Consider the following 18,444-nt stretch of genomic DNA (forward strand, 5'->3'; position numbering starts at 1 on the left):
ATCCAGTGCCCCGACCGGGACTAGAACCCGGTGTGCCGGCGCCACAAGGTGGAGGATTAACCTAGTGAGCCACGGCACCAGCCAATTCTTTTGCTGTTTGAATTGTGCCATCTTTGGCCGACGGGAACTCCTCAGATGTGTCTGAGTCCTTTTGAAATGAACACCATAGTTGTGATAGCTTCCTTGTTTCCCTAGTACAATCCAGGGTCATTTTATACATTTCTTGCCCTGAATCTGGAATCAGCCATTTCCCAAGGAATCCTGGTTTCTTTTTGTGGGAAGTGGTATTCAGCGAAAGTGCTGTTTTACAAAACCTACATGTTATTAAAATTAAAATATCAGTACTGTTGCTAACAGTAGAAACCACTGACAGCTGTCTGAGGGTTCTTTGTGGTTCATTTTGCCCTCAGAACATTCTTTCTCATTATATGGGAATGCATAGTTCCAAATATTATGGCTTAAAGACATTTAAGTAATCCTTATTGTGATGATTATGTCACCAACCAGAAATACAATTAAATTCATTTGTTTAATTTGTTTTCAAATCCTAGGAATGTGCTTCATTTTTATTTAATTCTCTTTTTTTTAAGATTTTATTTATTTATTTGAGAGAGCTATAGACATTGAGAGGGAGAGACAGGGAGAAAGGTCTTCCATCCACTGGTTCACTCCCCAAATGGCCACAAGGTCCGGAGCTGGGCCGATCCAAAGCCAGGAGCTTCTTCTGGGTCTCCCATGCGGGTGCAGGGGCCCAAGCATCTGGGTCATCTTCCACTGCTCTCCCAGGCCATAGCAGAGAGCCAGAACGGAAGAGGAGCAGCCGGGACTAGAACCGGCACCAGGGGGCGCTGCTGGGTAGTGCTGGCTGCTCACAGTGATCCCTGTTTGCCCTTGACCTCCCCTGGTGTGGTCCACTCCTCTGGATCTGGGGGGCACCTGGGCACGCCAACCACAGAGGAGGCTCAGGAAACAGCCCCGCTCTTTCTTCCCCAGCTGGATCCTGTTTGGTGAGGAGGACTTCCAGGGGGAGCAGCACGTTCTCTCCGAGGGTGAGTTCCCCACTCTCACGGCCATGGGCTGCCTGACATCCACGGTGCTGGGCTCCCTCCGGAAGGTGCCCCTGGTGAGTAGCTCCCCCACTTCCAGGCAGCCCTGGGGGTCCCGACGGCGCCCCTGCCCTGACGCCTACTGGGTTGGTGGGTTGGATCCAGTCTTTTCAGAATCGGCCCAGATACCTGTAGCTCAGGGCCTTCAAAGCCAGTAGCATTTCCCAGATATTTGTGGGGCAGCTGCAGAGATAGGCCCTGACCCAGGCTGCCTCCCAGGAGCCCATGGTCATGCGGACGTAGAGCTCAAGGCAGAAGTGGTGCCCGGCCAGGAGGCACTGACCCTCGGGGGTAGGCGTGGGGAGACGCCAGCCCTGCCGAATGACAGCAGGTCGGAACAACCCAGAACCCACTCTGAAGCAGCACGGGTGGGCGGGGCCCGGCAGAGACCCAGAGCGAATAGTGAGTGACATCCTGGACCAGGAAGACATGGACAGAGGTGATGCAGGCCTGTTCAGGGCCAGGCCTGTAGCACTGGGTGGCTGCCGGGCTGGGTGCCTGATGAGAGCGGCCCGCAGGTGCTGAGCGAGGGGCACACGGCAGGCAGCGGTCAGGGGCTCCGCCACAGCCCTGCCAGGGGTCGCCCTTATGAGCTCCCTTTTCCAGATGTGGACACTGAGCAGTCCACAGCTGGGAAGAGGCCGCGCCAGGCTCTCCATGCAGCCCAGCTCGGGAGTCCACCCGGGGTGGCCGCACGCTGGCTCTGCACACAGGCCTGGGTCGGGGGCCCAGCAAGTGCTCCTGCCTCAGTCCCTCTGTTAAGTGGGGCTACAACAGCACCAGCTGTCTGGGGTGCTTGAGTGGTACTGGGATCAGGGCGGCGCTGGCGCACAGTCTGGTGTGGTAAGGACCGCTCTGGTGGCCGCCGCTGGGGTTCCCAGGCTGCTGTTAGCCTGAGGATGGACAGGGGGCGACGCGGCGTGGCCCCCGTTTAGCAGACAGGAGGTTTGAGGGGAAACGGGAGCGGGTCTGGCTCACAGGAAGTCCCCGAATCTGGGCTCAGGACGGAGCGGGACCTGAAGCGCAGACCCGGGAGTCCGGGCGTCTGCGGCCGGGGCTGCCTGGGCCTTACCCGTTCTCCACGCCCGGCCCCAGCACTTTTCAGAGCCCTCCGTGTTCCTGTACGGGCTGGAGTGCTTCGAGGGCAAAGAGATGGAGCTCACCCGGGAGGTGCGGAGCCTGCAAGCCGAGGGCTTCAACAACCACGTGCTGTCCGTGCGCGTCCAGGGGGGCGTGTGAGTGCGTCGTGGGGCGGCCCCGGGGCGGGGCGAGTGGGTGGGCGGGAGATCCAGGGCCTCTGGCCCCTCCCTTCTCCCCCAGGAGGGAGCCTCCCCTCCAAGCCTGAAAAGAGGGAGGGGCTCACTGCCGGGTGGACCTCTCAGGACCCCACTTTGCCCTGCAAGCCCCAAATCTACTTCCCAGGCTCCCTCTCCCCAGTGGGGCCCTGACCCCCGGGGCGGGAGAAGAGGAGGTGGGTGGTTCTGACTTGGTGTCTGTCATCTCTCTCTGTCTCTGGCACCTGCCGGGCCCAGCTGGGTACTGTGTGAGCACAGCGACTTCCGGGGCCGCCAGTGGCTGGTGGGCAGCTGCGAGATCACCAACTGGCTGACCTACAGCGGCACCCAGAGGGTGGGCTCACTCTACCCCATCAAGCAGGTGGGTAGCACACCAAGGTGGGCGTGTCCAGGTGTGGCTGTGTGTTCCCCACGCTCAGCAGTCTGTTCTTTTGTCACGATCTTTGCAACATAGTTGGTCCTTTAAAAAAAAAAAGGAGTTATTTATTTATTTGAAAGGCAGAGTGCTAGAGAGGGGGTGGGGAGAAAGAGAGAGAGATCATCCATCTGCTGGTTCATTCCTCAATGGTTCCAACAGCCAGGGCTGGGCCGGGCAGAACCAGGAGCACGGAGCTCCTTCTGGGTCTCCCCCACACGGGCTTTCCCAGGCACATTAGCAGGGAGCTGGAGCAGAAGCAGAGCAGCTGGGGCTCGAACCGGCACTCGTATGGGATGCTGGCGTCATAACCTGTGGCTTAGCGCACTGGACCACAGTGCCAGCCCCTAGGCGTTCCTCTTGAATCATTGTCTATTTTATATTTTTCTGTAAACCAACTCACTTTTGTTTACTTGATTCTTGTCCTGGGAGTCCTATCCATAGAAATCATGAGTGTCCTGGGCATGTCTGACTTATAATCGACGGTATAATAAGTATAGCACCCATGGCCTTTCAAAGATAGGGCTGTCTAATTAGGACTGAAAATCACGTCGTCTGCCTCTCCACAGTGCTGGGCGCAGCTCGCTGTGAGAGGCACCATGTTGGTACATGCAGCCCGTGTGTCTGGAACATGGCTGATCTGCCTGCACCCGTGCCTGGTGTAGCAGCACAGCGTGGGCTCTGTGTGTGTGTGTGTGCGTGTGCGTGCACACACATGCCTGTCTGAGGGCTTTCTGTCCCTGTGGCGTCCCGTGTGCTCCGGAGGTGACCTCACACGTGTGTGTGTGCACGTGCGTGTTCGGTATTCAGGGCTGCTCACGCCTGTGTCCGTGACACCGTTGAGATTGTGTGTGCCTCTGTACGAGGGCACCTGTTCAGTCCTTTATTCTAGACTCTCACATGAAGAGTTGTGGAGATGATCTCCCACTCAGATGGAGAAACGAAGGCCCAAAGAAGCGGACGAGGATTTGCCCTGCAACTTTGGGCAAGTCCTGTTCCTCCATGGACCTCACCTTTAAAACGAGGAGTCTGTGGGCCCCGGGTCTGTCGGAGGCCTGAGGATGCATCTTGTGTGCGGAACCGTAGCAACGGGGCTCGAGTGGCAGGCGCTCGGCAAACCTCAGCTTCGACTGTCACTGTTGCTACTGGCCCCTCCATCCGAGACTCCCAACTGAGCCAGGTCCAGTGTCTGCAGCCCTGGGGCCTGGCTGGGGCTGTGTGCACACGTTCCGCCTGGTGACCGTGTGCACAGCTGTGTCCTCCCTGTGGCCGATTGTGTGGATCTGTGTGTTGGTGAGGACGTATGAGTTTGAATGGCCACGCATGTGTGTGTGTTGGTATCTTGCGTGCTGTGCCCGCTGTGCGCTGTGGCTGCCTCTCTGGATACAGAACCGTGTGTGTGTGTGTGTGTGTGTGTGTGTGTATGCTCTGCGTGTGGCTTCAGGATGTGTGTTCAAAAAGGGCTGATTGAGGAGCAGGGCAAGGGAAGTTTGGGGGCAGGAAGGAGGGTGTGGGAGCTTGGTGAGGGTGGAGGGGGCGTCCGTGATGGAGACCCCTGACTCTCAGCCTCTCCCCACTGCCAGCGCCGGGTTTACTTCCGCCTCTGGAACGCGGCACTGGAGGGGGTCCTGGCGGTGCCAGACCACGTGGAGGACATGAAGGCGGGCCGCGTGGTGGTCTCCGATCCCCGAGCTGGAGGCAGCTGCGTCTGGTACTACGAGGATGGGCTGCTGAAGAACCAGGTACTGATGTAGGGTGTGGGACCGGGACCCCCGCACCCTAGGTGCTCGCCAGCCCACCTTGGCAAGCCCCACTCAGTAAAGAGCAGAGCTGAGTGCCGACGCCAGGGCCCCGGGCAGGGGAGCCTGCAGGCTGTACCCCTGGGCAAGCCCACCCGCCCCCCAGCCTCAGTCTACACAGCAAGTGTCCAACGAGGTGCCTCTGAGGGACCTCCCAGCTTGGGTGTCTGATGGCAGAACTGGTCAGATAATGATGGATTCACTCCGAAGACACTTCCCGAGCACCCACTGCGTGCCAGGCCTTCTTCCAGGTGCCGGGAATACAGCAGTGAGAAGCCAGCATGGACTTCTGCCCTCCTGAACTTGGTGGCAGAGACAGAGAAAGGCAGAAACAAATAAGTAGACTATCTTAGCGTGTTAGAGGATGAGAAGTGCAATAGAGGAGAGAGAAGAGAAAAGCAGAAGCCAAGAGGGATCAGGTGACTGCAAGGGGAGCCCTCCCTGAGATGTGACGGCTGAGGGCCGAGGGAAGAGCCTGCCAGGCAGGGGAACAGCACGTGCAAAGGCCCCGAGGTGGGAACATGCCTCCTGTAATCCTCAGACAGCGCCACGGGGGGGGGTCCCGTCAGCCTCCCCGCTCTGCAGGCGAGGAACCCAGAGCACAGGAGGTCAAGTCTGCTGAAGGTCAAACAGCCTATAGACACATGGACGTTTGCCTGATGCTGAAGCTTGTGCTTCCGGGGTTAATAATGAAAGACTTCCTAGAGGAGCTAATATTTACCTCTCCCTTTTAGGTTTTCTCACTTTCCTTTTTTTAAAGATTTATTTATTTATTTGAGAGGCAGAGAGAGAGAGGTCCTCCATCCGCCGGTTCACTCCCCAAATGGCCACAATGGCTGGAGCTGAGCTGATCCAAAGCCAGAAGCCAGGAGCTTCTTCCAGGTCTCCCACGTGGGTGCAGGGGCCCAAGCACTTGGGCCATCTTCTACTGCTTTCCCTGGCCATAGCAGAGAGCTGGATTGGAAGTGGAGCAGCTGGGACTTGAACAAGCGCCCATATGGGATGTCAGTGCCGCAGGCAGATGCTTAACCTACTATGCCACATTGCCGGCCCCTGTTTTCTCATTTTGAGCCCTCACAAAAGCCATCACTGGGGAATCCCCATTCCCAAGGAAGCTGAAGCTCAGTTCCTGGGTGTCTTGGGCATGGCAGAGCCCCTGTGGGGAGGAACAGTGCCTAATGACCTCCTGGACCACAGGTGGCCCCCACCATGAGCCTGCAGGTGATCGGGCCTCCCAGCCCCGGCTCCAAGGTGGTGCTCTGGGCTGAGAGCCGCCTACCACGCCAGACCTGGAGCATCAATGACTTGGGCCACATCTGCAGCCAGATGTTTGAGGGCCGGATCCTGGATGTGAAAGGTAACCTGGGCTGTGCATGGCGGGGAGGGGCTGAGGGCCTTTGTGTCCCCCAGCTCTCTCTAAGCATCTCTTTATCTCCCTGCAGGTGGCCGGGGTTACGACCGGGACCACGTGGTGCTGTGGGAGCCAGCCAAGGACAGGGCCTCGCAGATCTGGACGGTGCATGTGCTCTGAAGCCCGGGGGTTTCTGCTGGGATGAAATGTTTTTATAGAACTTTTGTTGGAACATAAGCTATTTTGTAATATGCTGCCAGGTGTCCTTGTCACCATGCACCTTGATATTTGGGGGCCAGGGCAGCCATGTGTTCATTTGGTCCCCCTCCGCCCCAGTCCTGCTGCTTCCTTTTCTGCTGGGTTGAGGCTCAGGTGTAAGACTTCTCTCTGCCACCAGAGGGAGCGCTGGGACCAGCCCGGTGGCGGGTGTGGTGCCTGATGTGGTTCCGGGAAGGCTATGTACTGAGCCCCTGTGCTGGGGTGTGGAGACACAATTAGGAACCAGGTGTGCTGGGCCCCGCCCTTGGGAGCTCGCAGTCCAGTGGAGGGTTCCCACGGCCAGGGTGATAGAATCAATGACAGGGCAGCTGTGATGTTCCCGGCCAGGCTGGGGGTGACCCGGGAAGAGACAAGTCCAGGGGTGCAGGCTTAGCAGCTCAGTGGGGGCACAGCAGGTGGACAAGAGGGAGCTGCACCCCTCACCCTGCAAGGCGTGGCCCCAGAGCTCCTCCCTACTTCCCCCACCTGGTCTCCAAGCCTAGAGGTCTGTCCTCAGTTATTCAGGGAAGAATCGTCAGGGGGTCTGGGCCCAGAGCCGGCTGAGAGGGGGCAGGACTAGGGGTGGAGGAGCTCCCGCAGGGCCCGGACCCTCACCAAGCAGCTCCTTCTCAGCTCGCTGGCTGGGGTCCTCCAGGAGGAGACAGGGGTGGGAAGGGTCCGTGGGGGCTGCCTTAGGGTTTGCTTCTGGCTCCCACACTGACCCCTCAAGGCATGGAGGGCAGCTCCTTGTGCTTCCTGCCTTCCTGGTGCATGGGTGGGTTGGATCCCTCTCCACCCCACAGTGGGCAGAGAGCTGGTTTCCGGGGACCCCCCAAGGCTGCGGTATGGACAGGTTTGGTACTGGGGACTTCCCTGAATCTGTCATTCTGAGGACACCCGCATACCAGGGTACGGGGCTCTCTTGGGGGGAGGGCATGTTCAGGGTGGTGGGCCCTGGGGCCATCAGGGGCAGGTGAAGCAAAAGAATCCTACAGGGGTGGTGAGGATGGCTGGTTCCTACCCGCTCCTGCATGGGACTTTGGGGTGAGGCTGCATAGGGCTGGGGCTCCCTGGTGCTGCTGCATCCCTGGCTCTTGGGGCCCAGTGATGTCCAGGGACCACACTGCAGGAGGTTCACGTACAAGATAGCTTTATTGACCTTGGCTGTGGAGTGCCGGCGCCACCCCCATTTCCACACGCTGGAGCTCTCAGATTGAGGGGCGGGATTCTCCGCCTGCCAGGCTGGGGCAGGTGGTCCCTCAGCTGAAGTAGAAGAGGTGGAGGAGAGCGTTGGTCAGGAAGAGAAGGAAACAGCCGCCCACTGCACCTGCGCCTGCGCCTGCGCGGCTGATTGGGTGGGAGGTATGGGTTATGTTCTGGTTTCCCAAGACTCCGGTTTGGATCTGCAAGAGAAGCAGCAGGGACAGTTCAGGGGAGGGGGCGCTTGAATCTCCCGGCCCCTTCCCTACCCTCCGCGGACCCCGCCTCAGGCCCCTGGGGTCGCTGCTCCTTCTGACCCTGGCAGGGATGCAGAGGGGAGAGGCCTTTCATCTCTCCCAGGCCACCAGCTCCTCCAGCACCGAGGTAGCCGGGGGAGCCCTGGCCCTTGAACTTCATGGCCCTGCAAGGAGCTGAGCCTCAGTTTCCTCCTCTTCTGAATGACCCGGGTGGGGGTCACATGGGACGGGCTGGGTGAACAGGCACCCAGCAGGCCAGATCAAGCCACGGCTGCTCCTGGGTAGACTAGCCCCCCGGGGCGCCCGAGGAGCCACACAGCTGCTTTCTTTGAAGCTGCAGGCTTCTGTGCAGGGGGCCGGGGAGGGGGCCCCAGCCACGCGCTGAGCCAGGGCAGGTGCCACTGGAACATTTCCTGGTGCCCTCCCAAAGGGGCCACTTCCCCGGCTCCCTGCGGGTCGACGCCACCCGCCATCCCTCCCGCAGGCCGCTGCCTTCCCAAGCCTCTTCATTCGCCATCGTTCCCCGGCACCTGTGAGTGTTCCCCAGGTGGACACAGGCTGCTGGCCAGCGGCAGCCCTCCAGGGAGCTCGCCACAGCCGGAAGGGCAGGAGGGCTGGGCCGCCAGGCCTCCTGAGGCCAGACTCCCCTGTGGGGTGCCCGCAGCCTCGGCTCCCTGCAGAAGGCTGGGTCCCAGGAGCTGCGTTCCCACCCTGCCATGCTGGGCAGTCCTGGCCATGGTGCCAGGGGCTCAGGGGGAGCAGCTCTTACCTGAGCCATAACGAGGAGGCTGACGGTGAGGAGGAGAAGGAAGCCATTCATCATGGCGGGGTCTCGGTGGTCCTGGTGGCAGCAGCTTTCAGAGATGCGCTCAGGGCTTCTGCACTCGCCTTTGGGCTTGGCTGCTTTTGAACCAGGAGGCAGGACTGGCGGGGCGGGGCTGGGTAGGGAAGGAAGGAGGGCTTAGGGGCGGAAAAGGACGTTGCTTCCTTCCTATCAGCCACCAGGCCCAAGGCCCTGGGCAGATGACTTCTGGAAAGGGAGGGAGCCACGTCCCCCAGCACTGGCCAGGGGGCAGCTGTGGGGCGAGAGATCAGGCCTTGGGCTGGGAAATCCTGCAGCCCGGGCATTGGATCTTGGTTTGTTCACTTACCAACCTGAGCCTTTAGCCAGAAACCGCACCTGTCTGAGTCTCTAGCAAAAGAACTCTGGGGAGTTGAGGGCAATAATCGCCCTTTTAAAAAGAACCAAAGCATAGTAAACCTTATAGAAATAGTTTGTGGCTTTGGGTTTTTTGGTGTATTTTTAAAGAAGATGGTGGCAGGGGATCGGAGCTGAAAGTAAGGTTGGGTTTGATGTAGTTTTCAGGATGAGGGTGCAGATGGCCCCCCAGGCTTTGACCAGAAGCTTGGGCATATTTAGATTGAGGAAGCGGTGATAGTTTTCTCTGAGAACAATGGTGCACTGGACTAGTCGGGCAGGAAATAGGCGGAGTCCAGGGAAAGCAGCAAGAGAGAGAAATTTAAAACAAAACCAAGGCGCTGACACTGAGATGCAGCAGGTTGGGCCACCACCTGTGATGCAAGCATCCCACATGTGTGCAGGTTCAAGTCCTGGCTGCTCCACTTGGGATCCAGCTCCCTGCTTGTGCACCTAGGAAAGCAGCGGAGGATGACCCGAGTACTTGGGTCCCCATTATTCATGTGGGAGACCCGGATGAGTTCCAGGCTCCTGGCTTCAGCCTGGCCCAGCCCTCGCTGTTGCAGCCATTTGGGAGTGAGCAGAGGATGGAAGGCCTTTCCCTGTCTCTTTCTTTCAAATAAATAAGTAATTAAAAAAAAAAAAGCTAAAACTGTTGAACTGACTTACTGGTCTTAAGATGCCAGTCCAGAAAGCAGCTGGCTCACAGACGGCCTACCTGCACGTGTGCGATAAACTGAGCCAAAGCCCAGGAGAGAGCCTGTGTCAGAACCCCTGGCCGGAGTCTCCCTGGCAGCGACTCCCACTGCCCTCTCTGAAAATGTGTCTAAGTGACCGGTCCAAAGGAGACGCGGGCCCCAAAGGCGCTCACCTGTGTCTGCTCCCCGGCCTGCAGCAGCAGCAGCTTCCCGGTGGCCCAGGGTTGGTGGGGGAGGAGTCCCTGAGCTCAGTCCTGGACCCTTGGCGCACTTCCTGGAGCCCGCTCGCTGCCCCTCCCCCAAGGAAGCCCCCCTTGCTTGCCTGCCCCTGCGCTCTCCAGGCACGTGGCCTTCATACCCACACCACTGGTGTCAGGAGGACGGGGGTTAGCTGGGCCAGTTCCTGCTTTCAAAGGAGAAGATGGAAACAGATCCTTTCTGAAATTTCTCAAGACCTGGTGTTTTGTGGTTCGGGTAAAGAAACCAGCAGATGAGTTGCTTGTGTGAATGTAGGACAGGTGGGAGGGGAGCTCCCATAGGCACAGGGACAAGCGGGCGGCCACAGAGCAGTGAACGGGGCCTGGGCTAGGGGCGGGGCTGCCTGGGTGCTGTGCCCTTCTGCACCTGTTGTCTTTATAACCACGGTGATGCCGTGCAGGACGGTTAACGAGATTCCCACTTGATGAAGCTGAAGCTTAAATGTTAAAAAAAAAATGCATTTATTTATTTGAAATGCAGAGTTACAGAGAGAGAGGGAGAAGATAGAGGTCTTCCATCCGCTGATCCACTCTGTAAATGGTCACAACACTGACCCCACCCCCAATGTTTTTAGAAAATAGACCTATTTGAAGGGTCAGCACTGTGGTGCAGCAGGTTAATCCTCCTCCTGCATTGTCAGCATCCCATATGGGTCCTGGTTCGAGTCCCAGCTGCTCCACTTCTGATCCAGCTCCCCGCTAATGAGGTTGGGAAAGCAGTGGAAGATGACCCAAGTCCTTGGGCCCCTGCACCCGTGTGGGAGACCCAGAAGAAGCTCCTGGCCCCTGACTTCAGCCTGGCCCAGACTTGGCTGTTGTGGCCATTTGGGGAGTGAACCAGAGGATGGAAGACCTCTCTCTCTCTCTTTCTCTCTCTCTCTGTCTCCTCTCTGTTTCTGTAACTTTACCTTTCAAACAAATAAGTAAATAATCTGTTTTTAAAAATGTATCTATTAGAAATCCCATCTGCTGCCGGCGCCGCAGCTCACTAGGCTAATCCTCCGCCTAGCGGCGCCGGCACACTGGGTTCTAGTCCCGGTTGGGGCGCCGGATTCTGTCCCGGTTGCCCCTCTTCCAGGCCAGCTCTCTGCTGTGGCCAGGGAGTGCAGTGGAGGATGGCCCAAGTGCTTGGGCCCTGCACCCCATGGGAGACCAGGAGAAGCACCTGGCTCCTGGCTCCTGCCATCGGATCAGCGCGGTGCGCCGGCCGCAGCGCGCCGGCCGCGGTGGCCATTGAAGGGTGAACCAACGGCAAAGGAAGACCTTTCTCTCTCTCTCTCTCTCTCTCACTGTCCACTCTGCCTGTCAAAAAAAAAAAAAAAAAAAAAAAAAAAAGAAATCCCATCTGCTCTCTCACTCCCCAGGTGCCTGCAACAGCCAGGAAGGGAAGCCAGGAGCTGGAACTCAGTGCAGTCTCCCCACGTGGGCGGCAGGATCCCAACTTTGTGCCAACACTGCCTCCTCCCAAGGGCAGCATGAATGGGGAGCTGGAGTCAGGAGCCCACGCTGGGAGTCAACCCAGGCATTCCCACGTGGCAAGAGGGATGCTCACCAGTGTCTTCACTGGGAGGCCCCGTTAGGCTTAGGTAGTAAGTGCTTTGTCCAAGGTCATAAATGGTAAAGGAATCCCCCCTGAACCTGAGTCCAGCTGTGTCCGGAGTCACACAGAGCCATGTATGCAACGTCTAGAGCTACCCTGTGATTCCTGGTTAAGAAATCCACTGGAGGGGCCAGCGCTGGGCGCAGCGGGTTAACGCCCTGGCCTGAAGCGCCAGCATCCCATATGGGCACTGGTTCAAGACCCGGCTGCTCCACTTCCGATCCAGCTCTCTGCTATGGCCTCGGAAAGCAGTGGAGGATGGCCCAAGTGCTTGGGCCCCTGCACCCGTGTGGGAGACCTGGAAGAAGCTCGCTCGTGCGCTCTCTCTCTCTCTCTCTCTGCCACTTCTCTCTCTGTGTAACTCTGACTTTCAAATAAATAAATCTTAGAAAGAAAAAAAAAGAAGAAATCCACTGGATTGGGGCCAGTGCTGTGGCATAGTAGGTTGAGCCTCTGCCTACGGTGCCAGCATCCCATATGGTTGCTGGCATCACATATGGGCACCAGTTGTGGCGTAGTAGGGAGACTTGGAAGAAGCTCCTGCTTCCTGGCTTCAGATCGGCCCAGCTTCAGCCATTGTGGCCATTTGGGGATTGAACTAGCAGATGAAAGACTTTTCTCTCTCTCTGTCTCTCCCTCACTTTGTCTGTAACTCTGCCTTTCAAATAAGTAAATAAATTTAACAAAAATAAACAAATAAATAAAGAGAGGCTGGTGCTGTGGTGTAGTGGGTAAAGCCTCCGCCTGCAGCACTGGCATCCCATATGGGTGCTGGTTTGAGACCCAGCTGCTCCACTTCCGATCCAGCTCTCTGCTATGGCCTGGGAAAGTAGTGGAAGATGGCCCAAGTCCTTAGGCCCCTGCATCCGCGTGGGGGACCCGGAAGAAGCTCCTGGCTCCTGGCTTTGGATCAGCGCAGCTCTGGCCTTTGCGGCCAACTAGGGAGCGAACCAGGGGTTGGAAGACCTCTCTCTCTCTCTCTCTCTCTCTCTGCCTCTCCTTTTCTCTCTGTGTAACTCTGACTTTCAAGTAAAATAAATAAATCTTTTTTTTTTTTTTTTGACAGGCAGAGTGGACAGTGAGAGAGAGAGACAGAGAGAAAGGTCTTCCTTTGCCGTTGGTTCACCCTCCAATGGCCGCCGCGGCCGGCGCGCTGCGGCCGGCGCACTGCGCTGATCCGATGGCAGGAGCCAGGAGCCAGGTGCTTTTCCTGGTCTCCCATGGGGTGCAGGGCCCAAGCACCTGGGCCATCCTCCACTGCACTCCCGGGCCACAGCAGAGGGCTGGCCTGGAAGAGGGGCAACCGGGACAGAATCTGGCGCCCCGACCGGGACTAGAACCCGGTGTGCCGGCGCCGCTAGGCGGAGGATTAGCCTAGTGAGCCGCGGCGCCGGCCTAAATCTTTAAAAAATTTAAAAATTATATAAAAAAGGAAAGTAAGATGGTAACTCAGTGGATTCCCTGTTCTCTGGTTCCCCTGACCCAGCTGTGGGCTTTGCAGCCCAGCCACCTGGGTGCACTCCCCTGCTTGCTATTTTGAGCCTCATTTGCATGCCAGACTGCAAAGGGAAATCCCCTCTCCCGTCCCTCCTACCTAGGAGGAGCCTCAGGGGGCCTGAGGGACCTGGAGCTCTTGGCTGAGGCTGAGGCAAGAGAAAAGAAAGGAGACTGGTCCCAGAAAGCCGGAGCGGAGGGGAGGTGGGGGAGGGAAGCCCGAAGAACCTGCAGCCATGCTGCCCCTCCGGCTCCTGGGCGGCCTTTGGTGGACCTGTGAGGCCGGGTGACTGGGGAGCTCACGGGAGGATGGTGCAAGCCCAAGACTTCTCTGTCACACCACGCGGTCCCCTCCCCGCCCCGCCACTGGGGAAGGGGCAGCTAGATGGGCCAAGCCCAGGGCTCAGATGTGGCTGTTCTGTGTGCAAGGGTGCCTGTGTTGATCAATGCTTTCCTTGTCACATCCTGAGGCTGAGCTGCGGGGGCGGGGCGGGAGGGGCACCCGAGGGTGCTGCAAGGGTGTTTTGTTGTTGTTTTTGATTAACCTATTTATTTGAAAGTCAGTGAGGGACAGAGATCTCCTATCTGATGGTTTATTCCCCCAAATTCCTTCAACAGCTGGAGCTGGGTCAGGCTAAAGCCAAGACAGGGCTCCCACATCGGGGGTGGGGACTCAAGTACTTGAGCCATCACTTGCTGCCTCCCAGGGTGTGCATTAGCAGGAAGTTGGGATTGGAAATGGAGCCAGGACATGAACCTAGGCACTGAAATGTGGCATGTGGGCATCCTAAGTGGAGGCTTAACACTTGCACCAAGTGCCACCCTATGCAGGGGTTTTTAAGGGTCTTTAGGACTTGGGGCATGGAGGGGCTTCTGGACTATTTCAGTACCTGGGAAAGGAAGTTGGAGCTGCAAATCTGTCTTTCTTCTTCTTTTTAAAAAAGATTTATTTACTTATTTGAAAGGCGGAGAGAGAGAGAGAGAGAGAGAGAGAAAGATCTCGGATCCAAATGTCACTCCCCAAATGCCCTCAACAGCCAGGGCCAGATCGGGCTGAAGCCAGGAGCCAGGTGTTTCATCCGGGTCTCCCACGTGGGACCCAAGTACTCGGGCCACTCTCTGCTGCCTTCCCAGGCACACAGTCCAGGCGGGAAGTCGAAGCAGAGGCAGAGCAGCTGGGCTTGAACAGGCACTCCAGTATGGTGTGTGGGTGTCCCAAGCGGCAGCTTAATCCACTGTACCACAACACCTGCCCCTCCAACCTTGGCTTCTTCTGCCTCCCAAGAAGTTATGTTTTGTCTTGATGACATGTGGATAGACAGAATCCTGACCACGAAGCATAGAGAGCCCTGAGAAACCTCCATTTTACAGATGGGAAAATTGAGGGCCCAGGGAAGGGCTAGCATGCTGGGGCTAGCATGGAGAGCGCCCAGTTCCTGTGGCTCATTGTACACCTTCCCCAAACCTGACTTGTGAACCTTGACTCACACACTGGGAAGGCCCCGTGCACACCTCTGCCACCCTCATGGGAGGTGCAGAGCTGCCTCTGTTGTGTGACAGTCAAGGCCCCAGCATCCTGTCTTGGGTTCTGTAACTTCCCTTCTCCGCTCCCACGCGTGACACCTCATCCCAGCCCTCAGCCACACCCAGCTGGCATCTTCCCAGCTATTTTACCCCCCCCCCTTCATGATCCATCAAAGAAGCCCCTCCTCAGGGAGACTTCCCCTAAGAAACCCCCTGGGAGACGGGGACCGTGTTCCTCAGTGTTGCGCGAGTCCCTTCTGCCCACCTCTGCTCTGAAGACTGTGTCTGCTAAGACATGGACTGGCCACCTTTCAAACCCAGCACAGCACGGAACGTGGTGCAGCAGCCGGCACTGCGGTGTGATGAGCTGAGCTGCAGCCTACAATCCAGCATCCCATGTGAGCACCGGCTAATGTTTCCGATCCAACTCCCTGCCAATGTGCCTGGAAAAGCAGCAGAAGGTGGCCCGAGTGCTTGGGCCCCTGCCACCCACATGGGAGATCTTGATGGAGTTCCAGGCTCCTGGTTTTGTCCTGGACCAACTTCAGCTATTGCAGCCATTTGGGGAGTGAATCAGCAGATGGAAGCCCTCTCTCTCTGTCTCTCTCTCTCCCTCTGTCTGTAACTCTACCCTTCAAATAAATACATAAATAAATCTTTTTTTTTTTTTTTGACAGTGGACAGTGGACAGTGAGAGAGAGACAGAGAGAAAGGTCTTCCTTTTTGCCATTGGTTCACCCTCCAATGGCCGCCACGGCCGGCGCACCACGCTGATCCGATGGCAGGAGCCAGGCACTTATCCTGGTCTCCCATGGGGTGCAGGGCCCAAGCACTTGGGCCATCCTCCACTGCACTCCCTGGCCACAGCAGAGAGCTGGCCTGGAAGAGGGGCAACCGGGATAGAATCCGGTGCCCCGACCGGGACTAGAACCCGGTGTGCTGGTGCCGCAGGTGGAGGATTAGCCTATTGAGCCGTGGCGCCGGCCCATAAATAAATCTTTAAAATGCATGCTCTAGCATCAGTGTCAGGAGCCATGAACAAATGAGTGAAGGAAGGCGCCCACTCCACCTGCAAGGCTCTGTGCCGGCACCCACTCACTCGTGTTTACTATGGGCAAAGGCAGAGTGCGTACGGAAGGGCTATGCAGAGAAGAGTGAAGGGCCATCATTTTCTCCTAGAAGTACTCCCCACTTCCAGAAGAGACAGCTACGAAACTAAGCAGAGCTTTCTATTAATTTAGGGACTAAGGGGAGAAAAACAGTATTCAAGGTCCCATAAGAATGGGGAACCTTGACAAACCCACCCCACAAGGGTGCAGCTATGAAGGGTAACACTCGAGTTACAGAGAACAGGAAACAGCCCAGCCCCCACTGAAAATGAAGACCACATGACCAAAATAAAACAAAAAATAAGACAAACAACAGATAATACAGTTACACAGAAATCCAGATAAAAGAATTATCAGTCTTCCAAATAACTGTGCTTAATAGATTCAAAGATGTAGAAGAAAAGACTGAGAACTGGAAACTAAAGAACTAAGTAGTAATTCTAGAACTGAGAAACGCAATCGTAGAAATTTAAAGTTCAACAGACAAGTTTAACATTAGAATGGGCACAACTGGAGAGAGAATTAGTGAAATGAAAGAATGATCACAAGCAAATATGATTTATTTTTAATTTTATGTTATTTTTATTTATTTATTTTTTTGACAGGCAGAGTTAGACAGTGAGAGAGACAGAGAGAAAGGTCTTCCTTCTGTTGGTTCACCCCCCAAGTGGCCGCTACGGCCGGCGCTGCGCCGATCCAAAGCCAGGAGCCAGGTGCCGCGTCCTTTCTCTTCATTCTCTCTTCCTCAGACTGGATGACACGTTGAACTTTCTGCAAGTCTTTTGATTCTTTTCCTCTGCCAATTCAAACCTATTATCGGGTCATACTTTTTGATTGTAGAACTTCTGTTCGGCTCTTTAAAAACACACATTTCTATTTATGATGCGCTCTCTCTGGTGAGGGGGATTTGTATGAACTCTGTGAACCCGTTTGTAAGCACTCACTTGCAGCCTCAGGGCCTCCTCCTCACGTCCTGTTTACAACTGGATAGCACAGATGGCGTCTCTGCAGCCCGGGACCCGACCCCTTCCTCACCAGACAACCGCCCTCGCTGTTGGTTTCCTGGCTCCCGGCTCCAGGTTCTTGCTTCCCGGGGCTCACCCCAGCTGGCCAGGGTTTAATGGCCCCTAATTACCAGCCAGGAGGCTGCCTTACGTGCTGTGAGGGAAGCCTCCATCTTTGATCAAGGGAAGGCGAGGTGGAAGCCAGCCTCGGTTTTCCCTCAGCTTGTGTTGTAGGGGCGTAGATGTGTTTTAGAGCACACCGTATTTTTTTAAAAAGATTTATTTATTTATTTATTTGAAAGGCAGAGTTATAGAGAAGCAGAGAGAGAGAGAGAGAGAGAGAGAGAAAGAGAGAGAGGTTCACTCTCTTGTCAAAAAAAATTTATTTATTTGAAAGGCAAAGAGAGAGAGAGAGACAGAGAGAAAGAGAATCTCCCATCCGCTGGTTCACTCCCCACATGGCTACAACGGCTGGAGCTGTGCCAATCCGAAGCCAGGAGCCAGGAGCTTCTTCCAGGTCTCCTATGCGGGTGCAGGGGCCCAAGGACTTGGGCCATCTTCTACTGCTTTCCCAGGCCACTGCAGAGAGCTGGATCAGAAGAAGTGCAGCTGGGACTAGAACCGGTGTCCATATGGGATGCCAGTGCTGCAGGCGGAGGCTTTACCCGCTATGCCACAGTGCTGGCCCCACACAACATATTTATTAAGTGCCTACTGTGTGCTGCCGTGGGGAGAGAGCACTCAGCCTGAGTCAAGGTACTGCTTGGGATGTGCCTGCGTTCCACATCGGAGTGCCTGGGGTGGAGTCTGGGCTCCATCTCCAATTCCAGAATTTCTGCTTATGTGCACCCGGGAGGCAGCAGCTAATGGTGCCAGCTGGGCTCTTCCCACCCACGTGGGAGACCCTGATGCAGCTGCTGGCTCCTGGCTTTGGCCTGGGCTGTTGCAGGCATTTGGGGGAGTGAATCAGTAGATGGGAGATACATCTGCTCTCTCAAATAAATCAAAAATTTTGGGGTGGGAGGGGCTGGTGCTACGGCATAGTAGGCTAAGCCACCACCTGCAGTGCTGGTTTCTGTCCCAGCTGCCCCTCTTCTGATACACTGCTGTGGCCTGGGAAAGCAGCAGAAGATAGCTCAAGTGCTTGGGCCCCTGTACCTGCGTGGTTGACCTGGAGGAAGCTCCAGGCTCCTGGCTCCAGGTTTCGGATAGGCTCAGCTTCGGCTGTTGTGCCCGTCTGGGGAGTGGCCCAGCAGATGGAAGACCATTTTGTTTCTCCCTCTCTCTGTAACTCTACCTCTCAAATAAATAAATACATATTAAAAATTTTTTGGGAAAAATTGTGACAATGGAAGCAGCGCCTTCACAGTGTAGAGTGCATAGTTCTGCAGGGAGGGAGTGGGAGCGAACCAGAGACAATCTGCAGCAGGAAATCGCAAGCTGGTTCTTAACGACGGAGTGGGATTCTCCCACTTATCAGAGGCAGAGGAGCCTGTTTCCATCGGAAGGAGAGGCCAGAACTTGAGGAAGAGTGTGATGGCTCCTGGAACACGAGAAGGGGAGAGGGCAGGACTCAAAATGTGAGGGCTCCAAATGCCATCTAAGATGGGAGGGATGTGGCTGGAGAGGAGGAGGAGGTGAGAGAGACAAACTTGTATTCTGGAGGCTGGTGCTGTAGTGTTGTAGCCTAAGCCTCCGTTTGTGGCACCGGCATCCCAAATGGGCACTGGTTCAAGCCCCAGGTGCTCCACTTCCGATTCCGCTCCCTGCAAATGCCTGGGAAAGCGGTGGAAGACGGCCTGAATGCTTGGGCCCCTGAACCCACGTGGGAGACCCAGAAGAAGCTCTTGGCTCCTGGCTTCAGATCGGCACAGCTCTG

At 56.4% G+C, this 18,444-nt stretch overlaps 1 protein-coding gene and 1 non-coding gene across 3 annotated transcripts in view; one reads left to right on the forward strand and one right to left on the reverse strand.

Moving 5' to 3' along the window:
• Positions 1–6,220, forward strand: part of CRYBG2 (crystallin beta-gamma domain containing 2) — a 29,030-nt gene extending 22,810 nt beyond the window's left edge. Inside the window, exons 17-22 of one of the 2 annotated variants that reach the window (XM_017346564.3) lie at positions 994–1,123; positions 2,202–2,341; positions 2,639–2,762; positions 4,400–4,558; positions 5,813–5,972; positions 6,058–6,220. In XM_017346564.3, coding sequence (XP_017202053.3) covers positions 994–1,123; positions 2,202–2,341; positions 2,639–2,762; positions 4,400–4,558; positions 5,813–5,972; positions 6,058–6,146 — 802 coding nt within the window. In that variant the 3' untranslated portion in view covers positions 6,147–6,220. Of the gene's footprint in view, positions 1–993; positions 1,124–2,201; positions 2,346–2,638; positions 2,763–4,399; positions 4,559–5,812; positions 5,973–6,057 lie in introns of those variants that run through there. The other variant, XM_017346568.3, reaches the window with a different exon arrangement.
• Positions 6,221–7,357: 1,137 nt separating this feature from the next.
• Positions 7,358–9,766, reverse strand: LOC127493681 (uncharacterized). Its single transcript, XR_011390830.1, has 3 exons — positions 9,751–9,766; positions 8,451–8,619; positions 7,358–7,627 (listed from the first exon to the last, which is right to left on the reverse strand). It is a non-coding gene; the product is annotated as an uncharacterized protein (transcript).
• Positions 9,767–18,444: the final 8,678 nt, after the last annotated feature.

This window comes from Oryctolagus cuniculus, chromosome 7 (genome assembly GCF_964237555.1).
Source record: "Oryctolagus cuniculus chromosome 7, mOryCun1.1, whole genome shotgun sequence".
Lineage (NCBI taxonomy): Eukaryota > Metazoa > Chordata > Mammalia > Lagomorpha > Leporidae > Oryctolagus > Oryctolagus cuniculus.